At 44.0% G+C, this 15,038-nt stretch overlaps 1 protein-coding gene across 2 annotated transcripts in view; it reads right to left on the bottom strand.

The window, feature by feature from the left end:
- The window catches only part of LOC138468214 (xanthine dehydrogenase/oxidase-like), a 1,072,878-nt gene that overhangs the window by 135,298 nt on the left and 922,542 nt on the right, over positions 1-15,038 (bottom strand). For both annotated transcript variants that reach the window (XM_069608673.1, XM_069608674.1), the window contains exon 27: positions 4,747-4,828. In XM_069608673.1, coding sequence (XP_069464774.1) covers positions 4,747-4,828 — 82 coding nt within the window. The remainder of the gene's footprint in view (positions 1-4,746; positions 4,829-15,038) is intronic.

Genomic DNA, 15,038 nt, shown 5'->3' with positions numbered 1-15,038 from the left:
AGGCGGTAAGGGTTTACCGGTACCAGTAAAATACCGGTACCGGTAAACCCTTACCGCCTACCGTGTAATGAGGCCCTGTAACCTTTTGAACCAACTTGTAACTCGCAACTCACAACTTGCAACTCGCAACCCTTCTTAACACCTTACTGAGACCTTTAGAATCAAATATGGCTATCAAGGGCTTATGGTCAGTTCGAATGATAAACTCCATAGCCCACAGGACATTTTGGAATCTTCCAAACGGCCAATGGCAGGACAACACTTCTATCCTAAGTACCAAATAATTATTTTATGGCTCCTTTAACACACGAGAAGCATGGGCAATTATATCATCCCTTCCATCCATCTCTGATCTGGGACAGAACCGCCCCCACTTCACCATCACTGGTGTGCATCGTGATAAGACTCTTTCTCCTTCTGTAGAAAACTTCAACGCCTTTGCCAAATCAATTTCCTCCTTGGTGCAACAAAACTCACTCTCGTACTATTCCAGATGAACTCTTCCCTTTTCTTTAGGAGTTTCCTCATTTCAACCACCCTACCCGCAAAATTCTTCACACATTTTTTGATAGAATTCAATCATGCTCAAAAATAACATGAGTTCCCCTTTTGTTTCTGGCCTCATTACCTTCTTAATGGCATTCACAATTTCCTCCCTGGGCTTTAGCCCGGGTACTAGAAAACTCATAACCCAACACACATTTCTCCCTCCTCAGGGACACTCACTTCTTCTCAAAAATTGACAACACTCGTTCTAGAATCTCATCATGTTCACTCTCATTTTCACCACACACAAGGACGATACATCATCTCTGAAACACTGAAGATGCAGACACAAACCCAAATGGCATTCTTCTAAACTGAAAAACCCCTTCATGGGTTATAAACACCGTCAGTTTTCGGCTCTCCTCTTCCAGGTCAATCAGATGATAAACACAAGCGATGTCTAGTTTTGAAAATATAATCCCCTTCCAAATCAAGGTCAACATCTCATTCTTGTTCGGGAGTGGGTGTCTATCCACTATTACGCACTTGTTCTATTCACTCAAACCGACACAAAGTCTCAACTCTCCTGTCAGCTTCTTCACCACCACAAGCTGAGAAATTCATTGTACTCCTCCCGCTTTCTCAATGATATCCTGCCTCTGTAACTTCACAAGCTCACTCGTCACACCATCTCTCAATATTAACGGCACCAATCGTAATTTTGCAGCAATGGGATTACATCCTCTTTTAAGTATGATCTGATGCCTAATATCTTTCGTTTTTCCTACACCACTCGCAAATACCTTATCAAACCTCTCCCATATAGGCACAGATCCATCTTCAACCTGCAAAACTTGGTCAGATAAATTAAGATCTAGCCTGATCCATAACTTCGTTTGCTCACGCCATCCCAATAATGTTGCACCCTTCTTCGGTACATATACTTTTCCTTGTGCACTCCTTCCTTTGAAAACAAACTGGCCATTAAAGAACCCTAGCAACTCTATCTTGTCCATGATATCCACCTGGATATATATCAGGTTTATGCAATTCTTTGATATCGCCTCCCACCACTCGCTCGAAATACATCTTTGGGCATTAACGATATCTTTGCCCCAGAGTCAGCCATCATAGAAATCTCTCTCCCATTCATGCACACATCGGCATATGGATGTTCACACTCATCCTTTTCTGGACGTTGTATAACATTCACTCTAATGTTTTCTATGCTAGGTTCCTCCTCGTTTTCTGAAGAACCAACTTTCTCTTCAGCAATATACAGTACTTGCTTTTGAGAGAATTTTAAATTATTAAAGAAACTTGCAAAGTGCTCTCTCCTATTGTACTTCACACACACAGCCTTGTGAGCAGGACAGTTAGGGAAGGCAGCAAAATGCAACAAACTCGCACAATGGAAGCACACTTGATCATCTCCTTTCTGTTGCTCGCCCTTTCCCCCTCTGTTGTCAAGATTACTTTTATTGATCAACTTAAACTTCTTCTTCTGCCTGTTCTCCTTATACTTATACTTATAGAACATCAACTTTGACATCTTTGTTTTCTCCGTCTGGTAATTTGGCAACACATACCAAAGAATGGTCAACTCGACTTGCAATTTCCAGGACCTCATCTAGGGTTGCTTCATCTTTCTGCCAGAGTTCCTCTCTTATTTTGTTTCAGTTACAATGTATCATAAATTGATCTCTAATGTGTCCGTCAAACTTACCTCCAAATGTGAAAGATAATGCCAAATGACATAATGCTGTAACATATTCCTCCGCACTTTTTCCATGTTCTTGAAGTTGAACTTCACAATTGTAACATTCTAAAATAGTACAGGTTTTCGGGTTGAAGTGTTTTTCTAATTTCAATAAGGCTACTTCAAACTCATTAGGCGCATCCCATCTCCTGTTTCACCTAAGGGCGTCAAGGTGTCGTAAATCCGTTGACCTTTGTATCCTAGGAAGTGCATTAAGAGAGATACTTTTTTTTCTGTAGATACAAAGTTTCCACAACCAGCCTTAATATAGTGTAGAAAGCCATTCCTCCATTGGCACCATTTTATTTTGATTGGGCCAGGATATGCCATGAATGTTGCTGGGCCTGGTACACCTTGCCTGGTCATTTGTACTTTTGATGGTGGTGCCTGCTACGTAGTTGTATGGGAAAGTGTTTGGGCACTAGATTGTAGTCCCCACATGCGCTTCAATCTATCTGTTAAATGTATTATTTTTTACCTGTTTCCAGGTTTATGAGCTGCACCGGACGAGGACACAGCACCTGCTGCCGACCACACCATACCAATCAGTCCACCAGGCCCATCGTAAAATAATGCAGACCACAGTCCAAAGACTTGTTATGTACACAAGCACACCCTATCCTTGAGGATCCTGAGGGATTGAAAAACGTGTCAACGGACTGCTTTTGATACAAAATAAACCCCACTGTACTAAACCAAGTGTATAGGTATGGAATCTATTTAAAACAAGCGCAAGGCTTACGGGTACAAACAAACTGTTATGTACTTCTACAGGATCCTAGTCTGGACATACAATGGGATCTTTTCTGCTTTCTACCTCACAAAATACACATTGGGAATTGTTTGGAACAATTGGTCCTGTATAAACACTTCCTTCAAAGTCATGAGCTGTACAGAGAGTACAGTTCACTGAGTTTCTGCAGTATTAAACGAGCAATGGCGCTCCAGTGTTCCTGTAATGCTGTTATCACGGCAACCATAAAGAACAAAGATGTCCATTGCGCACTGGGTGACGCTGCAGGGTCCTTTACTCTGCACAAATGCGGCCTCATGCAGACGTGAGATGCTCGGTTGAATGCACCGCATTGGGCAGCTATGGGATGCTACCTTGCCTCATACGCAGTAGCCCAAATATTTCCAAACTTTCTCAGGAACTGCACGAGGGATTACCGGCGAGTGTGCTTACCGGCTTCTGGCACTTAGCAGGCATTGGCACAACCCGTCCTCCGCTTCAGTCCGAGCTCCGCTTGCACCCTTTTTCTTTCCGGAATCTTTCTTTTGCTTCACGGTACCACATAGGGGCTGTCCCACAGTCCTTCAGGCGGGATTCCCCCGAGGTAGGTGGCAATACCTAGGACTTGATACTCAGCTCTGCACTCAGGACGTAGTTGGCAAAGGGGGTTGTATTCATCTGTATAAGCTTATCGCCATTGATATAAAGCACAAGTAGACGCTTATAGTGCATTATGAAAGGGTTTATCTAGATAACTGGTAACAACCCCCAGCACAGCCTCCACACTGTATTACAGCTTTACAACTGAAATCAACAGAACCTCGTTACGTAAACATTCCCTCCCCTGCACTCCAGGTTCCATCAACCCCCATCAAGTCACATCACAACAGTAACCATTCATGTAACTTCATAAGTACTTTGTGTGTTCCTGTCCATACTAAAAAATACATAATTGATACCTCTAGCTCACTAATAAGCACCAGAACATAACCCGCCCGGGTACAGTCAAGTTGGGTTTCACTGGGCTGTGTGCCCAAACCTGACATTCTGCAAGTGACCTAATTCCCTTGAAGGTTCCAAAAAAGCCAAGAGGTCATGAAACTGGATGAAGTAAAATATGGCATAACATAGCATAACACAACTCAGAGTAGGCATGCCCGTAACATATTTTATAACAGTTCTGCAAAGCCAAAAAGGTTTACAAGGTATATTTTTAAATAAAAAGCAAAACCCTAGAACATGAATATTTAACGGGCATATACGTACCTTTAAATTAAGTTAGGGAAAGAAAGACCGGGTGCATGTTTATTAACCCTGCCTCCACTGATAGCCAAAGGACCATTGAGAGGGCCAATTTGGTGACAAGGGAGGGATTGGGGCAAGATGCACACCTAGGGCCTGTACTGGTAAAACCTAAACATCACCTAGTAGAGGTGATACCCGATGGCCATAAAAACTACCCTACAACTCCAAGTGTTGACAAAAGTCAACAATATGATTCAGAATACATGTGTAGAGTGGAACACAGCGATTTCAGTGGAAAGAACGTGTAAAGGGATTTAACATGTTTACGGACTGAATGAGCATGGTGAAATGGGCTCTTGTTTCATCGTCAGAAAGTTGTAATATATGTAGTTGTAATTTAACCTTGCCTTTATTTAAAATCAATATTCATGCTTTCTAGCAACAATTAAAGCAGCTTAGACGGTGGCATGCAAGCCAGATTTGTATTCGGAATCACTCAACAGAAGATATTTTCTGGACAAACCTGGCCCATGAAGGGAATCCCAAAACCAATGGGAAACCTTGCTGGGATGATGGCCATCCCCCTCTTCTTCCAGCGGTTCTTCCTGGAAGTAAAATGCATGTTAGGGTATATTTTGTTTAGCTGTTAAAGACATTTTAAATTAGTAAAAAAGTGAAAAATCGAAAATTGGTGAAAGAGAACGAATACATACACAGTCACTAGTCACAATAAAAGTAAAAAAGGTATGGTTGCAAACTCACATATTTTTCAGCTCCCTTTCATAAAATTTGAAGATACTTACTCTCGCCTTATAGCCCGCTGCAGAGACCAGGGCTTGATTTAATGAAGGCCAGATCATCAACACGTTTCGAACCCGGTATAGCTAGCTATATGGGGCAATCACACTCTTAGTACCCAACAAAGACACCCGGGGGGCTTTTCCCATCAATATGAGACAGCTAAGTGAGCTTTGAATGGAACGTGGACAAAAGATTTCCCAAAGTAAGATGGCTGCCATATACATGAGAAATTAAGCTCCTTCTGAAATTAAGGCTCACCCTTTCAGGGGAGGGTGCACTGGGAAGAGGGAGGAATCTGCTGGGAGCCCCAGGAGCCATAGGAGACCAAGAGCTAAGAAAACAAATGAAAAAGAAAAAAACAGAGACGTGCTCAACGGCCATCAGATGACTTAACTCTTGCCTTATTTTATGATTTTTCCATGCAATAATTTAAGGTGTAAGTGTTTTGACATGAATGTGTTTTGTGCAAGATATAAATAGAAATACCTTATTCACACTTTGGTTCTATTGCTTTATTTATTTATTTTTAAATTTGTTTTAACCTATTGGTTTTTACAAAAGTGTAAAAAAGTCTGCTTCTGTTTCTCTCTTTAATGCATTGCTTAAATTTCAATTAGAAAAGAGAGACGCATTATCACACCACTTAGGGGGTCAAGAGACGAGTAATCAGGTCTAGCGGGCATAAATGGGGTCTGCCGAACAGTCCCACCTGAAAGTCTTAAGCCTCCTAGACGTAGCTGACTAGGGACCACTAGCAACTATGTTGGCTTTGGACAGGGCCAGCGACAGAAATTTAGCTGCAGTTCTTGACCATCTGGCTGAATCACCTGCCATCAGACGGGACCAACAGGTTTCTTCGTCGATGGCTAGTGGGTCACTGATAAGTGGTGTCATAAATGCTTGTCTCTCATTTGATAGCGCAGGACAGTTCATGAGAAGGTGGCGGACCGTTTCCACTTAATTCGGGACGCCGCATAAGCGGCAGTCCGAATTCAGCGTTGAAGATCTTGCTGCTAGAATTTCCCTAGTGTGTAGTAAGTTTAGGCGCGCGCGGAGATAGATCATTCTTAAATTTTTCTCCGGGAATTTCTCGCGGTATTTCAGGGGTTCTTTTAGTTTGTTATGGGTCGGTGGAAGATGCTTTAGAGACTTATATTGCTGTGCTAGCTCCAGCGTGTTGATCCAGTCTTGTTGCTGTAGTTTTTTTTTTGACACGGCCTGGATATGAGATAAGAAAGTCTTCAGTGCATGATATTTCTTCAAGACTAGTTTTAATCTTATCGACCCAGGTAGTGAGCGGTTTGCAGGACCCTTTTCGAATTTCAGAGAGGATAATTCCGTAGATGGGCATGGTGTTTGGTGCCTTGATTTTTCCATATAATTGGGACGCGCTTTGAGTCACCACGGAGGCAAGGGACTGTAGCCCTAGGTCACGCCGGATTGCTGGTGTTGGAGATGACTTAGGCAGACCTAGAACTGATTTCCAGATGAAACCTTCTAACTGGGTCCAAAGCTCAGAGGGTAGGTTTAAGTTTGCCGCCGTCCCATAAGTTAGTGCCGGCACAACCTTTGCTTTATAGAATTGAAGAGCTGCATTCCAGGAAAATTTGGCAAACTTTTTATCGATCACACGTAGCTGAGCTGCTAAATTTCTTGCCTTGCTCCACAGGGCATTTTGTAGTGATCTGTCTCTCAGGGTGTTATCTAGCATTAAGCCCAAGTACTTAAATTCCGTCACTTCTTCAATCTTTGCTTTCTCCAGAAACCAGGAGTTGTGTGAGTTTTTTTTCCTTCCCACTGTTTTGGATATTGTTAGGATTTTGGTTTTGGCGCTGTTGATTTGCAGGTTATTTTTTTCCATATATTCAGCCAGATTGGAAAGCTGTCTTTGAAGACCTATTGCAGTCTGGTCCATAAGGACTAAGTCGTCCGCATACCACAACCTTGATACTTGATTCGCTCCTACTTTTGGGGGGAAGCTTCTCACTGTTTTCTCTGACACCTGGAAATCTCTGATGAAAGCTATGAATAAAGCAGGAGCAAGGGGGCATCCCTGTTTCACTCCCCGTCCAGTAAAGATTTTGTCTGATAAGGTGCCTTGACGACTGAGCCGTACCCGGAATGATGTAGCTGTATGTAGGGCCTTTATAGGTTCCAAGAGGCGGTTTGGGCAATTCCATGCTGTTAGTTTGGCCCATATCTTGGCTCTGTCAACCATGTCAAATGCTTGGGAGAGGTCTATCATAGCCATGAAGACTTTCGGAGCTCCGTTCTTAACCTTTGCCTTGATGATGTTCAAAATTAGGAGATTGATTGACGTGCCTGCACCCTTTAAGAAGCCTGTCTGGAAGGTGTCTGCTGCTGGAGAGATCCTAGCCGATTCCTTGAAGTGGGACAGCAGGAGAGAGGCGAAGATTTTGCCAATTATGTCCAGGAGGACTATCGGTCTGTAGTTTGCTGGTAGACTTGAGTCTCCCTTTTTAAAAATTGGGACCAAGACGCCTTCGGTCCAGGTTGTAGGGATCTGTTTCCGGCACTGGCAGATGGAAAAGAGGTTGCTGATTGTCTTGGACCAAATGTCCGGGTGTTCTTTGATATCCAAGTTCGTCAGCCCATCTGGGCCTGGGGCCCTGGAGACTTTCAGTTTGTTGATAACTCTGGAGATTTCTTGTGGATTTGAAAGATCCATCCATGCCTCAGGAGGATGCCCTGTCGACTCAGGGACTGTAGCTGACAGTGGTCGGTATAACTCTGAGAAATGCGCGATCCATTTTTGCTCTGACACCGAGTTGGAAATTGGAGGCGGTTTCAGGCCATTTGCGCTCTTCAGTAACGCTATTACGCCACATTTACGGGTTGGCCCTATTATTTTTAGCTAGGTGGAAAGTTTGGAGTTTTATCTCCAGCTTTTTGCTAGAGGCAAAAATCCTGCTTTCAGCCTGTTTTAGGCGCTAATAGCACAGCTGTAATTGCGCCGGCGCTAATAACACTGTGAAACCCCCAGGAATGGGAAATAATCGTTAGTCCGCTACTCGTGATCCGGCGCTAATAGCGCAGGGTCAGAGTAGCATTAATGCTATCTGCGCTGGTGGTATCCTGGCGGTATACTGCCAGGCTTGTGATGAAGCCCTAAGGCTTATGTGAATGGTTAGCCTGCTTTTTGTGAAGCATGTGTTGGCCGTTTGAATGAGTTCAACGCTGTGACCAAGAGGTGTTTCAAAGTCCTTGGACAGGTTCTTTAAGTATTTGAAACTGGTCAAAATGCTATAGACTTGTAACTGGATTTGATCAAATAAATTTGTTGCAACTATTTAGATATCATTAATAAAAATACAATACTTAAAGTGGTTTCATAGCATTGGGACAGAGGTATAATGTAGGAGTGCAATGAAGTGCCTTTGCAATTAATTAGTGGTATGCACAGCAATGCTAGGTAGTGTTTTAGAACCCTTTTTTGCAGCTTTGATCTATTATTGGTGTAGTCATCCAGTGAGATCACCTGACATTAGGCTAGAGTCCCCATTACTGACATGCCTAAATGCAAACTAACTTCACCATCTCCAAAAGGTGGAGCACAACATAAAATGCACTGTCCATCCTCAAGACTTTTGCAATATCCAACATGTTGCAAGATCTACTGTCCAGCAAAGTAGGCCATCACTGCCTGTTAGGCAGAAGTATATGCAGTACAATTTGGGAACACCACACACAATTAAGACTATAAGTGACAGTAAATTTCACCTTTGGTACAAGCCTGTACTACACAGTTATAGTGGTAGCAGTAGTGGAGCAGCCAGACTTATCTCAAGAGTAAGTGAGCACTATCAAATAGTTACACAAAGGACAGCAATTACTATGATTCAGGCAAACACTGACTCAAGGTTTTCAAGTAAAGAAATATACATTCATTTCACTCTTCAGTTGTATAGCAGTACACTATTATAAGCAGTCTAAAAATCACACTCTTTATACACCACACCACTTCCCTTAAATTCCAGACAAGTTGAGCTCACAAAATGAAGTGGGAGCAAAAATGGCATTCCAGCAATTTAAAAGGGAGGGAAAAACAAAGTTATTAGAAATTATGTCAAACCAACAGGTAAGTACTCGGGGCAATTGAACAAGAGGAACTACAGAGATAGAATCAAGTAGAAAAGGCTTAGGGCCAAAGTCAATGGGTCAAAAGTGTTTTTCTCAAGATCACACAGTTCAGGCTAGTTCGCGGTAATGTTTGTGGCACAGTTTCCAGACGAGGTTGGTTGATACAAAAGTTAGTTCAAAGAGAAGAGAAGGACAAACCCTCGGATTGGAGAAAGATTTCAAACACTTTCACCGCGGTTGAACGAAATGGACAACCAGATTTGCACAGTACCTTAAAACGAAGAGGCAGCTGTAGCTGAGGCGGACGTTCCTGGTGGTTCCTGCAGGCTCAAGGTTTCTGAAGCGACTGTCAGACTGACAAGAAGTAGGAAGACTGGAGGATCCTGCACTACCCAGGAAAGAAACCAGCAGGAGAGCAAAGCAACAAATCAAAGGTGCGCTCCTTAAAACCCAAGAAGGGTCTGACCTTCCTGACTATCCGGGCCGCTGTAGCTCTGTACAGCAAATTCGACCAGAGGAGGGGTCCTGGCTTGTAGTTTGAATGAACTGGTTGGTCCCACCAGCTCAAGGGAAGAAGTTTCCTAGAGGATCTTCTCTGTCGGATTCTGGAGATTCGGACCTGCAGCAGGGCTTCACCGGGCGGTTCAGTCATTGTAGGGGTCCTCTTCTGCCAGTTCCTCATTGGTTCTTTCGTTCCAGTGGCGACTCTGCCTTTCCAATCCCAGAGAACTGCTTTTTATGCAGTTTTCCCCCATTCATACAGCCTGGCTGTCAATCACACAGCATGGTGGCTGTCCTGGCAAGGACAGTCCCCTCAGCCAATCAAACATGAGTGCAACTTGGGCTACCAAGGGAACCCATGGCAGTGGTCCGAAGATCCCTCCATCACATCCTGCCTACCTAGACTTTCAGGCGCCTTAAGGAGGGCTTCTGTGCAGAAGGCCACGAAAAGACAGTGAACAAAGGAGTCATCCCCGGTTTGGCACGCAGAGAAAAACACAAGAAAGACTTTAACAAAAAGAAATGGCGAATAAACCCAGCTGGAGCCAAAATAAAATATATTTGGTCAAGCGGGTTCATGTTTGAGGCTAATATAATAGTCTAAAACAATACCACGTTTATATAAGATAATCGCGGTAGAAAGGTTAGGGTAGATACCACTGCCACCAGCCAAGTCTTAATGTAAAGGAGCGAAACAATGCTCCAAGAGACACAGGCAAAAAGGGATAAGAGTTAACCCTTTCCAATACTCAATGCAAAATGGGGTGTACTGGATCTGTGGTTTAAAGTGACTAAGGTAATGTTAATGGCAACTTTACCCTTTTCTGGGGGACGGTAGTCAGCCCTAAAAATGGAGTCGGTGGGAAGTCTCAAAGACAACCCTGTGTCACTGCACTGAAAGTGCTGTGTAACACACATAAAAGCATGAGGCCATGGAGTAGGTGAGGCTCCAGTGCTCAAGATCACACAAAAGTGAAAACATACACAGCAAAATACATATAAGAGTGGGAAAAAAGGCTCACACTCTTACCAGGTGAAAAAAATAAATCCTAGAAATCCAGCAAAGCTGCTGAGGGACTCATTAGGTAAGGGAAATCAGCCATTTATGAGAATTCTCCCTAACACTGCCACCCTCAAGGTGGCACCTGTTGCGATGTGATCCACTGCGCTAGGTCTAAGCGTATATACTCTAGTTCAAACTTCCCAACGAAAGCATTGGCAGAGTAATGAATCAGACACTCGGCACTGGGCAACGCCCAGTATCCCTGTGAGCTGGATTGGAACCTCACTGCCATTGCTCTACCTTCCTTCTTTTATTTCTACTATTACTCGTGCTCTAAAATGGCCACAATCACCTATGAGGATTCTTACGAGTGGGGATTGGGAAATCTGTGGGTTAGGGGAAGCCGCCAGCTATGTGCAATGGTTCTCCCCGTCTACTCCCTTGAACTCGCATTCCTCAAGACCAAATGGCATTGGTGGCAGACCAATGACTCCATCTGCATAGCTGCCTATTTTTCTAAACTTACCATTTACTAAAAAGTGTGTTTGTTTGTTTGTTTGTTTATTTATTTATAAAAAGTCATCCTTTCTGAAAAAATGCACCTTCTTTTCAACGATTATCAAAGCTGTTCTTAACACTCAGAAGGGGATCTTCGCTGGGTGAGAGTTCTCTTCTCCTATTGCCATCTCTTTATCTTGGCTCGCCTATGCACCCCTCTTCACATTCTTCTAGTACATAATTCCCACTATTCCTGACATTGCCATTGCTCCCTCCACCCCTACCCTTCCCAGCTCTCCCAAATCATACCATTTCTCCATTCCCTCCCAACCCTTTCTTTCCTTACTGCCACTTAGCCACGATACACTTTTTCTTCTTCTCACCAAACTCAAATCTGCTTCTGTCCTTGACCCAAGGCCAGTTAAAATGTTGAAAGTTTGCTCTATTTTGGTCTGCCCAGTTTTTCGTCCAATTCTAAATGCCTCCTTGGCCATGGAACTGACTCCTCTGCCTTTCAAAACTGCTGTTCCTGCTGCCATTTAAAAAAAAAACTCCCATGACTCCTGGCCCCTTCTTACTATGCTCCCATTTCTTGCATGCCGTAAAAATAATTCTAGCATCAGCTGTCCCTACTCAACTTCAAGAGTATACAGAGAATATAGAATCAGCTGACTCCCTTTAGGCAAGCTTTCACCTGGGATGACACCAATGATGTCTTGACTGCAGCCTCAGATGACATTCCTAAGCTCAGTGACGCTGGCACAGTAATTGTCCCTGCAATGTAGGATCTTTCAGCTGCCTTCTATACTGATGACCGTGTCATTCATTTGGTTCTTCTTGCTGCATCGGCTGCAGTGCCCTTCTCTGGTTTTCCCCTTTGCATCATTTGATGTAAGTTTGTTTACATTTCCCCTTTTTTTCCTCTTTAAACCCTTGACACTCTGGTGTTGCCTCATTCTCTTCTCTATCTGCTCTTCTTTTTAACATTTGTGTAAAACCTTTGGCCAGTTTGTTAGCATTGTTCAGCTTCACCTTCTAGACCTATGTCAATGATATCAAGCTCCTTGTCCATCAGATGGCAGATAGGGAGCAGGTACAAGTGGATCTTGGTCACCTGGCCTATGCCCCACCCACCTGGTGCCTTCCTGGTTGCCACTCTTTTTCCCCACTTGGCAAACCCCACCCACCTGGTGCCTTCCTGGTTGCCGCTCTTTTTCCCTACTTAAGGAGCCTTGCAGCCTCTTTTTCTTTGCAGATGGGGAGCAGGTGCAAGTGGATCTTGGTCACCTGGCCTAGGCCCTGCCCACCTGGTGCCTTCCTGGTTGCTGCTCTTTTTCCCTACTTAAGGAGCGCACCAGCCTCTTTTCCGTTGCAGATGGGGAGCAGGTGCAAGTGTATCTAGGTCACCTGGCCTAAGCACCACCCACCTTCTTAGCCCTGTCTCTTCCTTCCTGTTCTTAACTCTTAGATCAAGGGCGTCTCTCGCCCGGGCGTCCGAAGCGAAGGGCAGTCATAGAAAAGGGCAATTTCTGTTTGGACCTGTTTAGACCAGGAGGATCCAGGCCCAAACACCTGCTCAGACAGCAGGTAAGCACTTGCCGACATGTGTTTACTCCCTCTGTCCCCACAGGCCATCCCCACCCCTCTTGTCCCCCAGTGATGTTCCCTTGTGCCCCCCTTCTTGCACAGAGGTGTTGCCTGTTTTGCTTGATTCTTCTACCCTGCTCCCCCTCACCAACCTACTTCTGCAGGCATCTGTCCCGATACATTCTGGTTTCACCATCACTGCCTTGTGGCCAATGCTGGATTTGACTTTTATGGACTTTATTGATTCACCGAGTGTCACCCTTTCTCATGGTGGCCCTGAATTATGCTATTTCCATCTTCATCTTGTATCCAGGCTTGCAACATTATGTGTTACTACATACGTTTGCAATTTTATTCACTCTCCCCTCTTGCTTCTCCACTCTTTTTGACTGCTTACTCTATGTTCTCTCCTACTCTCCTTCTTTCTCCCTTTTCCTATCGCCTACCCTCCTCCGCTTAATTTCTTCTATGAACTTACTCTATCAGAATTGTCATTGGACCTAGTATGAAAGCAACCTCGTCTGTCTCCTCCCCCCTCCCATTACTTGTTCCCCCCTCCAGCACTCACTGAAGTGTCGTCAGGCATAGTACGATAGTCACTTGTTTTGTTCCTCCCCTCCCTTTCTGCACCCCTCTCCCTCACCTTTTGTTTTTCTCCGGCTCTACCAGAAATGTGTTCAGGCCTTGTATGGTAGTAGCATGTCTGTTTCCATTTCATTCCCACTCTCCCCCTCCCTTCCTTATCTATGTCTTAGCTCTTGCACTATCTGAAATGTTGTCAGGCCAAGTAGGATAGTTAATTTCACATCCTTACTGTTCATGGCCTGTAAGAATGTCATTGTAATTTCCCTTGTTCCCTCTCTTACCTTGAAGTGCTTTGAAACATTGTGTATAGGCGCTATATAAATAAACTATCATATCATCTAGATGAGGAGTTCAGCCAGACTGCCCTCTGCCTTCAAATATGCCTTTCTGCCATCACCAACTGGATGCAATCAAACATCGTTAAAAGAAATGTAACTCAGGTAAAACCAAAGTTGTGGATTTGGTGGATAACGTGAGGCCTGGAGCCATCGGTTATGGCCTCATTCTATGGGCACCCTGTACCTCTCTTGTTACTTCCATAAACAATCTTTGAATGAAATTTGACAACGGTCATTTATTCCTCATATCAATCACCTGTCAGCTTCCTGCGACATTCAATACTCATCTACTTCATCACATGCTTCCTTTTCACCAACTTTCTGCTCATAATTCAGCCACCTCTGCCCTCATTCATGTTCACCTAGACTACTCTTAACTTTCTCTTTCTTGGTCTTCCTGCTTATCTCACCCAATGTCTTCAAATCATTCAATACTCTGCTGCTCTCCTTGTTTTTGATTTGTACCCGTCCATGCACACCTTCCCATAGCTGGCAAAACTGTATTGCATTCCTGTCAAACAACGTGTCCACTTCAAACTTCTTTGCTTTTCTATCACTGTCTCTACAATGGAAACCATGGATTATTCCCCTCTGAGCTTTCTCATCTAATCCAGACATCTCTGCTCCTTCAGACTTGCCCAATCAGACATCTTCGCTTTCATCAGTCTCATCTCAGAGGTTGTGTCTTCTCCATTCGGGCCCCCTTCCGCTGGTGCTCTTTACCTGTCTTTCAGATCCCTTTCCCCGGTCTTCAATCACTCACTTCAAACCTGGATTTTCCTCTCTGCTTTCCAACACTGACCCTTTCTATCCTCACCATGTCTTTCCAGGTATTGACATACTACCAAGGAAATGCATTGTGATGTACAAGATCGTTATATATCTACCCAGTCTACACTATATCAAGCCATTCTTGGAGGAGCTATATAGGGGGGATGCAAAGGGTTCATACAGTCAACACTACACCACCCCCTATTGCGCCCTGCAGTCAGCCCTTTAGAGGAGATTACCCACTTTATCCCAGTAGGAAATGTACTAGATGACAATTAGAGCAAAGGGCCCCTAACTTTCACCTTCAGATAGGACTAATGCCAGGGGGAAGAAAACAGAGAAAATCTGGAAAGGCTTGCACAGAATACTGCATAGAGTGAAGGTAGCCCTCTCTGGCTCCAATCGCGTGCTTGTGCTGCAGGTGCTGCAGGATTACTTGTTGAGTTCCTCTTGCACACAGAAACCCTGGAGTGGATCTCAGACTTAAACACAAAGAAGAGTGAATGCCCAGAAGGAGAGAAAAACAGACAACTTCTTATGTGTACAGTGCATACCTGGTTTGTGAAACAGTTAAGGTGGCTAAGTGAAATAGGCCATACTGTGAGGTAGATGAGACTTGCAGAAGAGAAA

The sequence above is a fragment of the Ambystoma mexicanum genome, chromosome 4q (genome assembly GCF_040938575.1).
Source record: "Ambystoma mexicanum isolate Mex_15411 chromosome 4q, UKY_AmexF1_1, whole genome shotgun sequence".
In the NCBI taxonomy this organism is placed as follows: domain Eukaryota; kingdom Metazoa; phylum Chordata; class Amphibia; order Caudata; family Ambystomatidae; genus Ambystoma; species Ambystoma mexicanum.
Note: the sequence above shows the minus strand (reverse complement) of the source record. Positions and strands in the feature narration are given on the sequence as shown.